Source organism: Aquarana catesbeiana, linkage group LG02 (assembly GCF_042186555.1).
Source record: "Aquarana catesbeiana isolate 2022-GZ linkage group LG02, ASM4218655v1, whole genome shotgun sequence".
NCBI lineage: Eukaryota > Metazoa > Chordata > Amphibia > Anura > Ranidae > Aquarana > Aquarana catesbeiana.
Genome location: NC_133325.1, coordinates 322,701,373 through 322,716,541, shown reverse-complemented (window position 1 = coordinate 322,716,541; position 15,169 = coordinate 322,701,373). Strand labels below are relative to the sequence as shown.

The 15,169-nt window shown below is 38.5% G+C and overlaps 1 protein-coding gene across 1 annotated transcript in view; it reads right to left on the bottom strand.

The window, feature by feature from the left end:
- The window catches only part of LOC141129900 (otospiralin-like), a 69,622-nt gene extending 54,779 nt beyond the window's left edge, over positions 1 to 14,843 (bottom strand). The window contains exon 1 of the mRNA XM_073617937.1: positions 14,599 to 14,843. Coding sequence (XP_073474038.1) covers positions 14,599 to 14,791 — 193 coding nt within the window. The 5' untranslated portion in view covers positions 14,792 to 14,843. The remainder of the gene's footprint in view (positions 1 to 14,598) is intronic.
- Between the last annotated feature and the right edge of the window lie 326 nt (positions 14,844 to 15,169).

Below are 15,169 nucleotides of genomic sequence, written 5' to 3'. Positions count from 1 at the left end.
ATGAGGCTCTTTATCTTCTCAGATGGTAAAGCTGCCCATTCCTCTTGGCTAAAAGCCTCCAGTTCCTGTAAATTCTTGGGCTGTCTTGCATGAACTGCACATTTGAGATTTCCCCAGAGTGGCTCAATGATATTGAGATCAGGAGACTGAGATGGCCACTCCAGAACCTTCACTTTATTCTGCTGTAGCCACTGATAGGTCGACTTGGCCTTGTGTTTTGGATCATTGTCATGTTGGAATGTCCAAGTACGTCCCATGCGCAGCTTCCTGGCTGATGAATGCAACTATTCCTCCACTATTTTTTGATAATATACTGCATTCACCTTGCCAACAATTTTGACCAAATTTCCTGTGTCTTTGTAGCTCACACATCCCCAAAACATCAGCGATCAACCTCCCTACTTTTCATCATAGGCCTTGTTGATTCCTCTCTAAATTTCGCCAAAAAGCTAAATTTTGGTCTCATCACTCCAAATTACTTTGTGCCAGAAGGTTTAAGGGTTGTCTCTGTGCTGTCTGGTGTATTGTAAGCGGGATACTTTGTGGCTTTTGCATAGTAATGTCTTTCTTCTGGCGACTCGACCATGCAGCCCATCTTTCTTCAAGTGCCTCCTTATTGTGCATCTTGAAACAGCCACACCACGTTTTTAGAGAGTCCTATATTTCACCTGAAGCTATTTGTGAGTTTTTCTTTGCATCCCAAACAATTTTCTTGGCAGTTGTTGCTGAAACATTAGTTGGTCTACCTGACCGTGTTTTGGCTTTAACAGAACCCCTCATTTTACACTTCTTGATTAGAGTTTGAACACTACTGATTGTCATTCTCATTTCATTAGATATCTTTTTACATCCCTTTCCTGTTTTATACAGTTCAACTACCTTTTCTCGCAGATCCTTTGACAATTCTTTTGCTTACCCCATGACTCAGAATCCAGAAACGTCAGTGCAGCACTGGATGAAAGATACAAGGGTCTGTCAGGAGTCCAGAAACTCACTGACCTTTTACACACACACACACACACTAATTACAAGCAAACAGATCACAGGTGAGGATGATTACCTTTAATAGCCATTCAAACCCCTTTGTGTCAACTTGTGTGCATGTTATCAGGCCAAAATCACCAGGGTATGTAAATGTTTGATCAGGGCAATTTGGGTAGTTTGTTGCCATTATGATTTAAAAAGAGTAAACACAATTGATTGATAATAAATGGCTTCAGCCAAACACTAACCATGAGTGAAAAAAAAAAATTTGTGTTACTCATATTTTCTGAAAAATGGCCAAGAAATCATAAATTCTGCCAGGGTATGTAAACATATGAGCACAACTGTACTTAGGAGCAAAGGGTAAAACCACAAAAAGAATCTTTTCTAAAATGATTGTACATAATTGTCTATTTTGGGGAATAGCATCAATAACCATATACCTAAGCTGCGAGACCGCGTGTCCCATTTTCACAAACTGTCTAGCAAGTAGTAGTTTTGTAAATTTATAGCGTATTGCGTATTTGTGCCTGGCAATCCGATATTCTACTTTTTGTGTTGTTTCCCCCACATAAAAGGGTAGAACCATACACAGCAGACTTGTCAAACCAGCAGGGGTGGCCCGTCCATTAAGGGCGCTAAGGTCCCGCCCCCCTATCAATGCGTCCGGGCCCCTTTCATGGATTCCGATGCAGGGTGGGTGTTTTGAAGCACTGGTTAGAGCCAGAGGCTTTAATAGGCTTCAAAATAGGGTGGGCTTGGGACGCAGAGAATGTGCTCATAGCCCACCCAGGTGTGTTAAAACAGCAAATGAATAGTCATTGTAACACTGATCCTCCTCCCAGCCAATCAGTAAGCGGGTTTTGTTTTGACACCCATCACCTGATTAGCTGAAAGGACAGGCAATCCTATTGGATGCCTAGGAGGAGGGGAGGAGCCACACGCTGGAAGCCACCGATGGAGGCGGCTGCTCGAGGTGGGGGTGGGGTTGTTTGCAGCCCCCCCCCAAAAAAAAACATCAGCCGCCACTGCAATTCGGATCAGTTTTGTCAGATGGATTCACACACCCACATCGAGGCACAGATATAGAGATTAAAGGCTATTATACTTGCCAATCATTGTATGTAGTACATATAATGCCCATGTGACCTCTTATATGTGGGGAAACAACACAAACAAAGTAAAAGATCGGATTGCCAGGCACAAATACTCAATACAAGATAAATTGACAAAACCATAACTTGTGGAAATGGGAAACACGGTCTCAAAGCTTAGGTATATGGTTATTGATGCTATTCCCCAAAATAGACAAGGAGGGAATCGGTAATTAAGTTCGCAAAAATTGGAAGTTTGGTGGATACATCGTCTCGATATGCTACAACCCAGAGGCTTGAATTCTGACTTCCAGCTGCATTATTTTTTTGTAGTGAAGTGACCCCTTTATTTTAGAGAAAGTTTTCTAAAAGGATTTCCTAGTAGGATTTATTTTCTGATAAAAGGTGTTATTTTTTTGTTTTTATTAAAAACTCAAAATTGATTGTTTTGTATATATTTTGTAGGGCATTTCTGTGCACGTACAATCATTTTATAAAAGATATTTTTTGTGATTATACCTTTTGCTCCTAAGTACATGTGTTTTTCACTATGTATTTATTAATTGTATATATACAGTGCATCTGAAAAGTATTCACAGTGCTTAACTTTTTCCACATTTTGCTATGTTACAGCCTTATTCCAAAATGGATTCAACTCATTATTTTACTCAAAATTCTACAAATAACACCCCATAATGACGACAACGTGAAAGAAGTTTGTTTGAAATCCTTGCAAATTTAATAAAAATAAAAAACGAAAAAAAATCACATAAGTATTTACAGCCTTTGCCATGACACTCAAAATTGAGCTCAGGTGCACCCTGTTTCCACTGATCAGCCTTAAAATGTTTGTACAACTTCATTGGAGTCTACTTGTGGTAAATTCAGTTGACTGGACATGATTTGGAAAAGGCACACACGTCTATATAAGGTCCCACAATTACTTAAAGTGGTTGTAAACCCACAAAAAAAAAAAAAACCCAACATCTGCAAGACAAAGGCATAATGAGCTAGTATGCATAGCATACTAGCTCATTATGAACTACTCACTTTGGATCAAAGTCCCCGCAGCAGTCCCAGTACACAGCTCTGGCCGGCGACATCACTCCCAGAGTTACTTCCGGGTATCGCGGGCTCCGGTGCTGTGATTGGCCCTGAAGCAACGGCATGAACGAGCAATTTCTTCAGCGCACATGTGCCGATGACGTCGGAACATGCTGATAAAGGGGATATCTTCTAAACCATGCAGGTTTAGGAGATATCCGGGGTAGCTACAGGTAAGCCTTATTATAGGCTTACCTGCAGTAAAAAGTGGATTGTAAGTGTTTACAACCACTTTAATAGTGCATGTAAGAGCACAAACCAAGCCATGAAGGGCACGGAATTGTCTGTAGACCTCCGAAACACACGACTGGATTGTTGGCCAACAGAGCGTCAGACTTTTGTCAAAAGGGCGTGTGCCTGGATCTTGTCTTGCATACTAACGGCACACAATTATCGGCCAACAAACACGAACATAGTGACATGCTACGTGGAATTTCAGCTCTTGAGCGCCACCCTTTGGGCACCTTCTGTTAATGTCATGTTTGGTGAGAATTGATTACGAGTTTGTACTTTGGACTTTTGTGTGACTGACTTGTGTACAGACAATACGAAAATCTGAAAACAGACCGTTGCCCGCCGAAAATTTACTAGCCTGACATCCAACATTTGTTGGCTGAAAGTTGGACAGTTGTCTGAAGGAGCGTACCAAAGGTCGGATTTTAGGCCAACAGTCTGTTATCACACAATCCTCTGCCAACAATCGGATCATGTGTATGAGGCTTTAGAGTACAAAAAAATTTTTGCAGCATTGAAGGTCCCAATGAGCAAAGATTTCAAACTTCTTTCACATTGTCATTATGGGGTATTGTTTGAGGAAAATAATGAATTTAATCAATTTTGGAATAAGGCTGTAACAGAACAAAATGTGGAAAAATGTAAAGCGCTGTGAATACTTTCCGGATGCAATGTATCTTTTGTGGTAATAGGTTAATACCGGAATATTCTCTGTAAGATGTTGGAGGGTGATTACATCTAATTTAACCTTCACTCTAGAAAGTAGGATGACTTAATTCAGGTTTTTGATTTACTCAGTTGTGCAATCAATATCTAATTGGTTCCTGGTGTAAAGTGTCTCTATATAAATAGATGTAAAGGAATTGTCATTGTATGTTTTGTCCTATCTGAAGAAGGGCGTGAGCATTATAGCTCAAACTGTTGTGGAACATTATGCAACCAGTTTGTATGTAAATCTATATATCTATCTCTTTCTCTACAGATATACACACACACGATATTGTCAAAAGTATTTGGATGCCTGCCTTTAAACGCACATGAACTTTAATGGCATCCCAGTCTTAGTCCGTAGGGTTCAATATTGAGTTGGCCCACCCTTTGCAGCTATAACAGTTTCAACTTTTCTGGGAAGGCTGTCCACAAGGTTTAAGAATATGTCTATAGGAATGTTTGACCATTCTTCCAGAAACAGATTTGTGAGGTCAGGCACTGATGGTGGACGAGAAGGCCTGGCTCGCAGTCTCCACTCTAAGACATGGGTGAGCGAGTTTGGGGTGGAGGAACTTGACTGGCCTGCAGAGTCCTGACTTCAACGCGATAGAAGACCTTTGGGATGAAATAGAGTGGAGACTGCGAGCCAGGCCTTCTTGTCCACATCAGTGCCTGACCTCACAAATGCGCTTCTGGAAGAATGGTCAAACATTCCCATAGACACACACCTAAACCTTGTGGACAGCCTTCCCAGAAGAGTTGAAGCTGTTATAGCTGCAAAGGGTGGGCTAACTCAAAATTGAACACTACAGACTAAGATGCCATTAACCACTTAAGGACCGGAAGGATTTACCTCCTTAATGTCCGGACCACTTTTTGCGATAGGGCACTGCATCGCTTTAACTGACAATTGCGCGGTCGTGCAACGTTGTACCCAAACAAAATTAACGTCCTTTTTTTCCCACAAATAGAGCTTTCTTTTGGTGGTATTTGATCACCTCTGCAGTTTTCATTTTTTGCGCTATAAACAAAAAAAGAAGAAGAGCGACAATTTAAAAAAAAAACAAAATAAAACAATATTTTTGCTATAATAAATATCCCCAAAATAAAAACAACAAATGTCTTCATCAGTTTAGGCCAATATTTTCTTCTACATATTTTTAGTAAAAAAAAAAAAATCTCAATAAGCATATATTGATTGGTTTGCGCAAAAGTTATAGCGTCTACAAAATAGGGGATAGATTTATGGAATTTTTATTATTATTATTTTTTTTACTAGTAATGGTTTTTAGTGGGACTGCGGCGGACATATCTGACACTTTTTTGGGACCATTGACATTTATACAGCGATCAGTGCTATAAAAATGCACTGATTACTGTGTAAATGTCACTGGCAGGGAAAAGGTTAACACTAGAGGGCGATCAAGGGGTTAACTGTGTTCCCTCATATGTGTATCCCACCTATGGGGGGACGGGACTGACTCGAGGAGGAGACAGATTGCTGTTCCGAATTACTTGGAGCAGCAACGGGGATCTCTGTGTTTACATAAACAGATCCCTGTTCTGGCTCTCGTGCGCGCGATCGCAGGTGACCGGTGGACATCGCGGCCGCCGGCCATGCGCATCGGGTCCCCCGCCGTGCAGCCAGCATGCCTGCTATGGCTCTTAAAGGAGTCGCCGTACCAGTACAGCGATTCGCGGGAGCGAGTCCACCTGCCGCCGTAAAATGACGGCAGTGATTAAATTTCATGTAAAGGCAGGTGTCCCAATACTTTTGGTAATATAGTGTATGTGATATATATTATAATATAATATATAGCTCATCAGCAATCTAGCAAACAATCTGGAATCAATTAATTGATAGATCATTGTGTGGAACATTTCGTGAATACATAATATAATACAATCCTGGACCGAAAGATCAACAGATATGACAATATTCCCACACTTAACAGATTATATCAATCGGGAATCCTATATAGAAAAACAAAAATAAAAAATAATAAATTATTAAAATTCTCTAGCTTTCATCCCCCCGGGAGTTTTTAAATCTATCCTCTGAGTCAATTCAAACAGGTAGCAAGGATCACTAGCAATTCTGACACTCGGAAATTAGACTAAATGAAATGAAAGGAGGGGGTTGTGACCTGTCCATACCATTATTTAAAGCGCTGACATGTCTCCATCCCAATTGGTATGAAAAGCAGAGAAAGAGAACAAAAGCGGGACTTTGCGTGAGACATGTCAGCGAGTAAATAAAAAATTAATTGGTCAGGCTCAAATAGAGTTGGCCTGTAACCAGTACAAATCTATAATCCATGGTATCAATGATATAAAAGAACAATGGGCGTAATCACAAAGGATTTACATCTGGTATTCATGGAAAATATCATTTTAATTCATCATTAGACATAAAAGAATATAACATCAATCGATAAACATAATACGTACAGAAAATACAATTACAGTACAGATGGTTATTAAAGTATACGCATCCATAAATTGTTAACTCAACGCGTTTCTTGGCTTATAACCAATCAGGAGTTCAGATGCGTAATGACAAAAAATAAAGTAATAAAGCAGCCATTAGTCTAATGATTGACAAATAGGTACAGAAAAGACATAAGCTTAGGTAGTACTCACAGATTAAAAAATAACCAATGTAATGGGGCTATCTGGTGGTCTGGGTCAACAAAGTCTCCCCCGGGGTTGAGGCCATGAATACCAGATGTAAATCCTTTGTGATTACGCCCATTGTTCTTTTATATCATTGATACCATGGATTATAGATTTGTACTGGTTACAGGCCAACTCTATTTAAGCCTGACCAATTCATTTTTTTATTTACTCGCTGACATGTCTCACGCAAAGTCCCGCTTTTGTTCTCTTTCTCTGCTTTTAAATGAAATGAAAGACAGGCTGCAACAGTGAGGGTATCTCAGAGATACGGTTCATAGAGAACGTATCAATTTACATAATACTAAAATTCATGCTTCGGGTCGCAGAATGCCTTTCATTTCTCAATTTTACCCATTTTCTAAAAAAATAAATATCATCATTAAACTCCTTCCCGCCAAGCGTACGCAGATGTGCGTACTCGGCTTTCGAGGGTTATACCGGGATGATGCCCGCAGCTGCAGGCATCATCCCAGAACTGTTTTGTAGAGCGGGCGATCGGCTTTCCAAGTATAACAACCGATGCAGCTAAAAGCCGCTCGGCTGTTGTACCGGAGGAGCGGGAGGGGACGTCCCCCCCTCCTGCCGCTCTTACTGGGCCTCCCGATCACCAATCCGCTACTGACAGTCTGGAACGAAGCCGTAAGCGGCTTCGTTCCAGCCTCCTAATTGAAAACGCGGAAGCGACGTCATGACGTCACTTCCCGTTTACTCGGCTGCCAATGGCGCCGGTTTAAAAAATATATACAGTGTTCAGAATCGCCGAAAACGGCGATCTGAATACTGTGAAGTGCAAAGGAGGGATCCATAAAGAGTACCTGTCATCACCTATTACTGTCACAAGGGATGTTTACATTCCTTGTGACAGCAGTAAAAGTGATAAAAAAAAAATACTTTTAAAACACAATTTATAAAAATAAAAATAAATAAGAAAACATTTTTTTTTTAAAGCACCCCTGTCCCCGCGAGCTCACGCAGCAAAGAAAACGCATACGGAAGTCGCGCCCGCATATGTAAACGGTGTTCAAATCAGACAAGTGAGGTATTGGCGCGATCGTCAGAGCGAGAGCAATAATTCTAGCACTACACCTCCTCTGTAACTCTAACTTGGTAACCGTAAAAAAATTTAGAGCGTCGCCTATGGAGATTTTTAGGTACCGTAGTTTGTCGCCATTCCACGAGTGCGTGCAATTATAAAGCGTGACATGTTTGGTATCCATTTACTTGGCGTAACATCATCTTTCACATTATACAAAAAAATTGGGCTAACTTTACTGTTTGTAAAAAAGTGTCCCTTTTAAAACACCGCTGCACAAATACCGTGTGATAAAAAATATTGCAACAATCACCATTTTATTCTCTAGATTCTCTGCTAAAAAATATATATATGATGTTTGGGGGCTCTAAGTAATTTTCTAGCAAAAAATATGGTTTTTAACTTTTGGTAAACACCAAATGTCAAAAATAGGCTTAGTCATGAAACGGTTAAAAAAAACTGGTCAATTCTGAATAGCAGTTACCCTTCAGTCCCAGAGTTTTACCATCCCCCGCTACTCTCATACCGTCGAGGGAAGACTATTTATGATAAATTAGTCAAATCTGACCAATATTCTGCACCTACTCCTCGTGTGACCTTTTTAGGACCTAGAAACAAGGGATCTTTTCCTTGGCTTTGATGCATACAAAGTACTAGTATGATTAAGGGCAAAAGTTTTGCACATCCCCAAACGTTTTGATATATCAATAAAAGACTAATATAAGAAAAACTGCGCTATTGTCTAAAGTTACCAAAGCTGCAACTCAAAATGTTATACAACACCAAATAGAAATAAAAAAAAGGGGGGAGCTGCGCTAAATTGATCTATGAGGAAATATTCCATACACTCACAATATAAACGGATAGTACACCACAACAGGTGAAATTGTGATTAATAAAAAAGTCTCTTAGTATGGGTACAAAGCACCAATGTACAATGGAAAACCTTCAATATCTAAAGAATAGAATAACGCTATAAATGAAATGAATATTGACACCTAAATTATTTGTGACAGTGAAAAAAATGCTGAACTACATAAAAAAACTAAACAGCTAATTGTTGCTGAAAGACAAAGTCCATGTGTGATAATAGTGACAAAAAAAAAAAAAAATCGATCGTATATCAAAATTTGAATCCAAAAATAATGTGAACATAGTCCGTGCAAGATAACTGGTGTCTCTTCTACGGTGACATGAAACGGGACTTCCCGAGAAATTGTGAAAGATAGGAAATGCCTCCACCACAGCAAACACTGCCGCTTACCAGATCACGGTGGTCCCTTATTACAGGGGACCACACTGAGAAGATGGCTATTACCCCAGTCCGGGATCTCTGTGGAATACATTGAACTCCTCAGCCTCAGCAGTGATGGTCCTCACACAGGTCAGATCAGGCACGATAATTGGAACCTCATAGAACAACAAAGGCAAAGAACAACAAAGGCTCACATAGTGTAAAGCCTTCACATTTATAAAACAAATGAACACTTACCGTTAAGCAGATAGGATACAGCATTAAAAATATCGAGCCGGCCGCGAATAAAGCCAGTTGCTTCCGGGACTAGGCATATTGCGGTGACGTGCGTTGTAGTCATATAACAGGACGTCGTCACGGGGCACCTTTTTTTTTTTTTTTTTTTTCCCCTGTAATAATGGACCACCGTGATCTGGTAAGCGGCAGTGTTTCCTCAGGTGGAGGCATTTCCTATCTTTCACGTTTTCTTGGGATGTCCCGTTTCATGTCACCATAGAAGAGTCACAAGTTATCTTACACAGACTATGTTCACATTATTTTTGGATTCAAATTTTGATATATGATCGATTTTGTTATGGTCACTATTATTACACATGAAATTTGTCATTCAGCAACAATTAGCTGTTTAGTTTTTGATGCAGTTCTGCATTTTTTTCACTGTCACTAATAATTTATATATTTTTTTCATGTTTATAAATGTTTTTATTTAATTTCATTCATTATTGTTCTTGTGTATATATCAAATCTATTTTTTTCACTTTTATTATTCATTTATATATTTGTATACATTTTTATTATTTATTTTTGTTTTTCTATATAGGATTCCGAAATTTTATAATCTGTGAAGTGTGGGAATATTGTCATACCTGTTGATCTTTCATTCCAAGACTGTATAATATGTATTCACTAATTGTTTTACACAATGATCTATCAATTAACCATTTGCCGAGCAGCCACCATCATTATACTGCGGCAGGTCAGCACGATCCCGTGAACAGTCGTAGCTGTACGTCGGCTCCTTTAAGCGGGATAGCAGGCGCACGCCCGCTGCACTGTGGGGGTGCTGATGCTCGTGACCAGCGATCGCGGGCACAAGAGGCAGAACAGGGACATGTGTGTGTAAACACACAAATCCCTGTTCTGTGAGAAGAGGAGATGCAGATCGCGAGTTCCTAATAGCTAGGAACCACAATCTGTCATCTCCTATAGTCAGTCCCCTCCCCCCTACAGTTAGATCACACACTAGGGAACACAGTTAACCCCTTGATCGCCCCCTAGTGTTAACCCCTTCCCTGCCAGTGACATTTATACAGCAATCAGTGCATTTTTATAGCACTGATCGCTGTACAATTGTCAATCAACCCAAAAATGTGTCAAAAGTGTCTGATGTGTCCGCCATAATGTCGCAGTCTCGATAAAAATCGCAGATCACTGCCATTACTAGTAAAAAAATAAAATAAAATAATAAAAATGCCATAAATCTATCCCCTATTTTGTAGACACTATAATTTTTGCGCAAAACAATCAATATACGCTTATTGCAATTTTTATTACCAAAAATATGTAGAAGAATACATATCGGCCTAAACGGAGAAAAAAATGTTTAGTTTTTTTTTTTTTAAATTGGGGATATTTATTATAGCAAAAAGTACAAAATATTTAGATTTTTTTCAAAATCGATGCTCTTATTTTGTTTATAGCGCAAAAAATTAAAAAAAAAAAAAAAAAAAAAAAAACCGCAGAGATGATCAAATACCACCAAATGAAAGCTCTATTTGTGGGAAAAAAAAGGACGTCAATTTTGTTTGGGTACAGCGTAGCACGACCGCGCAATTGTCAGTTAAAGCGATGCAGTGCCGTATCGCAAAAAGTGGCCTGGCCATTGAGCAGCCAAATCTTCCGGGGCTGAAGTGGTTAATTGATTCCAGATTGTTTGATTGTTTAATAGATTGCTGATGAGCTCTATATATATTGTTCCATGTATGTGGTCATTTATAGGCACGAGAAGGACGTGATCTAAATTAGCCCGAAACGGTTACCATGACTGCCTGAATTTTTTGATGTTTTAAACTTCATTAAAACATTTTTGTGCAGCAATTCTGCTCGATTTATTCTATAATATAAGCCCTTGAGAAGGCTTGATTGCTATTGCACATACTGCTGTGACCGACGTGCACCTCACCCTTTGAACTTTCTATCTCTCTCTCTCTATATATATATTTAATATATTATATATACACACACATATCTCTCTCGGTCTCATTTATTTTTAATTTTTTTATTATACACACTGTCATTGTTCTACAAGATACTGTATCTGGTCATGGCCAATACCTACAATTTTGGCATGTGTGACATGGGTGATGCAAGGCGCTGCTATTGCCATCTTGGTCCCCTCCTCTTGGCTTGCTGTGAAAGGCGAGGCTCGGATTTTAAGGCAAGGTTCCAGTATGACTTGCTGAGATGTGCTCTGCCCATAAGCTTATGCGGAATTCATGAGAAAGGAAACTTTAGAGCATTTTTGGCTTCACGCATGAAACGTCAGACTTAAGATCAGTCTGTGTACCTTCTAGCAACCAATGCCTCTTCTCCTACATGTTCTAATCTACTCTGGCAAAAATTATTTGACTGCTGGTCAAAATTATAGTAGTCTGCAGGGGTGGTGGGAGGTACTGGGATCTTGAATAGATGGGATAAAACAGGTTTTACATTTTCAGATTATTTCTTAAACTTTTTGGAAAACTAAGCTGATACAGTTGAAAGGGCCACTCATCAAAAGTTTTACGTAAAATCTAAATGTTGATTCACCTTTTTAAATAAAATCTCATGGAAACCCCAGTGGAAAAATGTCTTTGTGATTACAACGCCACAGCAAGTGTTGCTCTATTGTTGCCAAAATACCAATTTAGTTGAATTTTTGACAATATGAAAAACCATCTGTGGGGATTTGTGATATCATGTCAACAGATTACTCCAGACATAATTCAGCAACTGAGTCAACACATCATCAATGACATAGCAGTTATGGGTGGAGCTTGCTTTAGGTCAATGAGAGGCTCTCCCAATAAGTATCAGGTGGTACAAGCTAATGTGGGGGGAAGTTTAGACCACCAATTAGTAGAAGAATCATTTGAGAACTTATGCATGTGCAGGTTTTGGGACATGCTTCAAGATGAGACATATTGTTCTGGGTCTTTTCAAGACAAAAAATGCATTCCGTCACCAAACGAGCCACGTGTGTTATTCAGTTCTGATCAAAGCACCACTCAAAGTTTTAGGGTTTAATTATTTCCTATTTTATCCAACAAAAAATACTTTTGTAATAGATACACTCCCTCTTTATGGGCCTCATGGCCGTACACTGTCAAGAATGAGCATATTTGTGTAGCAGATAGCACAGGTGGATGCGATCAGCAGGCCTGTACAAATATAGGACAGGTAATCAAGACTGCCCACATGCTACCGGCTGCGCAAATTCGCTCATACTTGGTGGTGTAGGGCTCTACAGTGTGTATGAGACCTCATTTATATAATTTCATTATAAAAAAGCAAACAACTTGACTTGTGTGCTGCATACTAGTGACTTGTTGAAATGTTTTAGCTTTCCCAATGCCTAAATCAGTATGCAGCATTAAAATTTCCATTAGACACAGTTGCGCAAGTCTTTTATTTTAGTAGAACTCCTTTACCACACAGAAATCAGTTATTACTACACATACCTCAGCCTCCATCCTGTCACAAAGAAACTGTTCAGGAAAGTAGTGCAAAGAGTGTATTCTCTCACACCTAAAAAGTGTGCTAATTATGGAAACCACCCATTTACTGCATCTTTAAGTTTACCCAAAGATCTACATGTATTGTTACATACAGTAATAAATTCTGAAGCCTTTCCATATGACACAGGAAAAACCATATCAGATAAACTCTGGAAACAATGCAAATCATAGACATGTGGGCTGAATATTAAAAGTCAGATGATATCTTAAAGATTTCCACTGTAAGGGCATATGACACAAGATTAAAAAACAGCAGCATGTTTGAACACAAATAACCTCAGGCTGGACATGTAAGGTATATATTTTTTTTTTTCACAGAAGCCACAACTCTGTCACAGTCTAATGTGAACGCTAATGATTAGTGATCATATCAAGAGAATCCCTTTCATAATTCATTTTAACATCTACAGTATATTAAAATCTGTCAGATTAACCGTTAATCATGCAATTCATTTATCCACACTATTGCTGTACAAAACTTTTTTTCAGTTTTTTTTTGCAGGCAGGACATATCTGCATGCATATATTCAGCAGATATAAATTTTCACAGTTCCACTAGTCTGTCGAGCAACTGATCGTGACCTACAGAATTGGTCACACTGATTTTCAAACTAGTTATAACTTTTTTTGGTATTTTGGTATAGTGGATTTTTTTTTTGGTTTGTTGATGATCAGTGCAAATAATTCTTTGCAACACAGGGCAACCACAAAACTATACGTTTCTACAGTTCAAAGCACAAACTACAAGAAACTGGTCACCTTAAGATATAAAAGTCTCATAAAAGAATAATACAGTTTATGACACTTATGCTCATTCTGAACATGTAAGAATACCATTTGTTTTGTTTTTTTCTATCAAATTGTTATTTTTTTCTTTCCTGTTAAAAAATAAGATAACACTGGGTTTCCATTATAAACTGTCCTAAATCACAAGTGTGTGTGTTGTCCACAGCACGTAATCAGATTTAAAACTTTCATATTTCATACTCCATTTTAAGTCACAAAAGGTTAAGAAACTTTTATAAATAAGAATCCATAACAGCTTTGCAAAAGCTAAAGTTGTATAAATGTAGGTTCAGAATCAGGTGAGCTGAACCAAAATTATACATTTGAATGGCAAACTTGAATGCGTCAGAACACAGGTTGACTTGTAATGTGTGCTAAATCACATTACTAACATTCAAAAATCTACACAAATGTACTGCTGTCAATACATGGACAGTCCTCTCATGTACAGTAAAAGATCAGAGATACTTGTCAAAACAAGGTCTAATTGTAAATATTCTGCTCCCAATTTATAAACACTACTTTCTGCAAATATTTATGTTCACATACATGCACTTCCTAGAATTCTGGACATACTACCAAAGCTAAAAAGGGGTATTTCTAAAACTTTCATTCACCTGCAAGGTGAATGAATGTCCCTCATTTGTTTATCCTAAAATACAATGTATCTGAAATGCTGTTTCTCAAAAGCTTCAAGAACAATTGTAAATTATCAATGTATCCATGCTACGATCTCTAGAAATGGCAAAGTATAATTACATACACCAGATTTAGTCATGTGTAATACAGAAGCAATTTAGAAAAACACAATAGGCAAACAGCAGCCAGTAAGCATAAATACACTGTTTAGCACTTCGTATCATATGTTAGGGAAAAGGGCAATGCCAATAAAGCATGTAACATTACAGAATTATATTTTTCAGAAAAAAGACAACATCTTACTAATAGAAGCCAAGCAGATCAGGCAGATGGCAAAAAGCAACATCACTCTTGAAGGATTCATCATCCTGGATTGGTATCTCAGTAAAGGCTCATGCCATGACACTATTATATACTGTAGTGAAATGAACCCTGTCTTGTACAGAGCAATAAAGAATAGCTTGGACAGGACTGACAGACGCCTATGTTTTATCATGTAACACAAGACTGTGACATTTGTGTTGGAACAGTGACATCTTACAAGACGGTGTTAAAATGTCAGTTTGTTGTGCAAGGAAGCATAGCATTCTGGATCCCCTGCTATGTACAACAATACGTGTTTGATTAAAGCAAAAAAAAAAAAAAAAAAACACAAAAACTATGCAGTGGTACAGCACATCATCAAAACATCATACATTAATATGTACACACACTATAAATATATATGTACTCACAAGCACACACTAGTATAAATTGCAAAACATTATCCTATGTAATAGGTCACATCAACATACAGATGTATAGAGAGCCTGTGTCCAGAGCATGAGCACTAATGTATTTAAATATTCTGTTATTTTGGTACCATTAAAGTCCT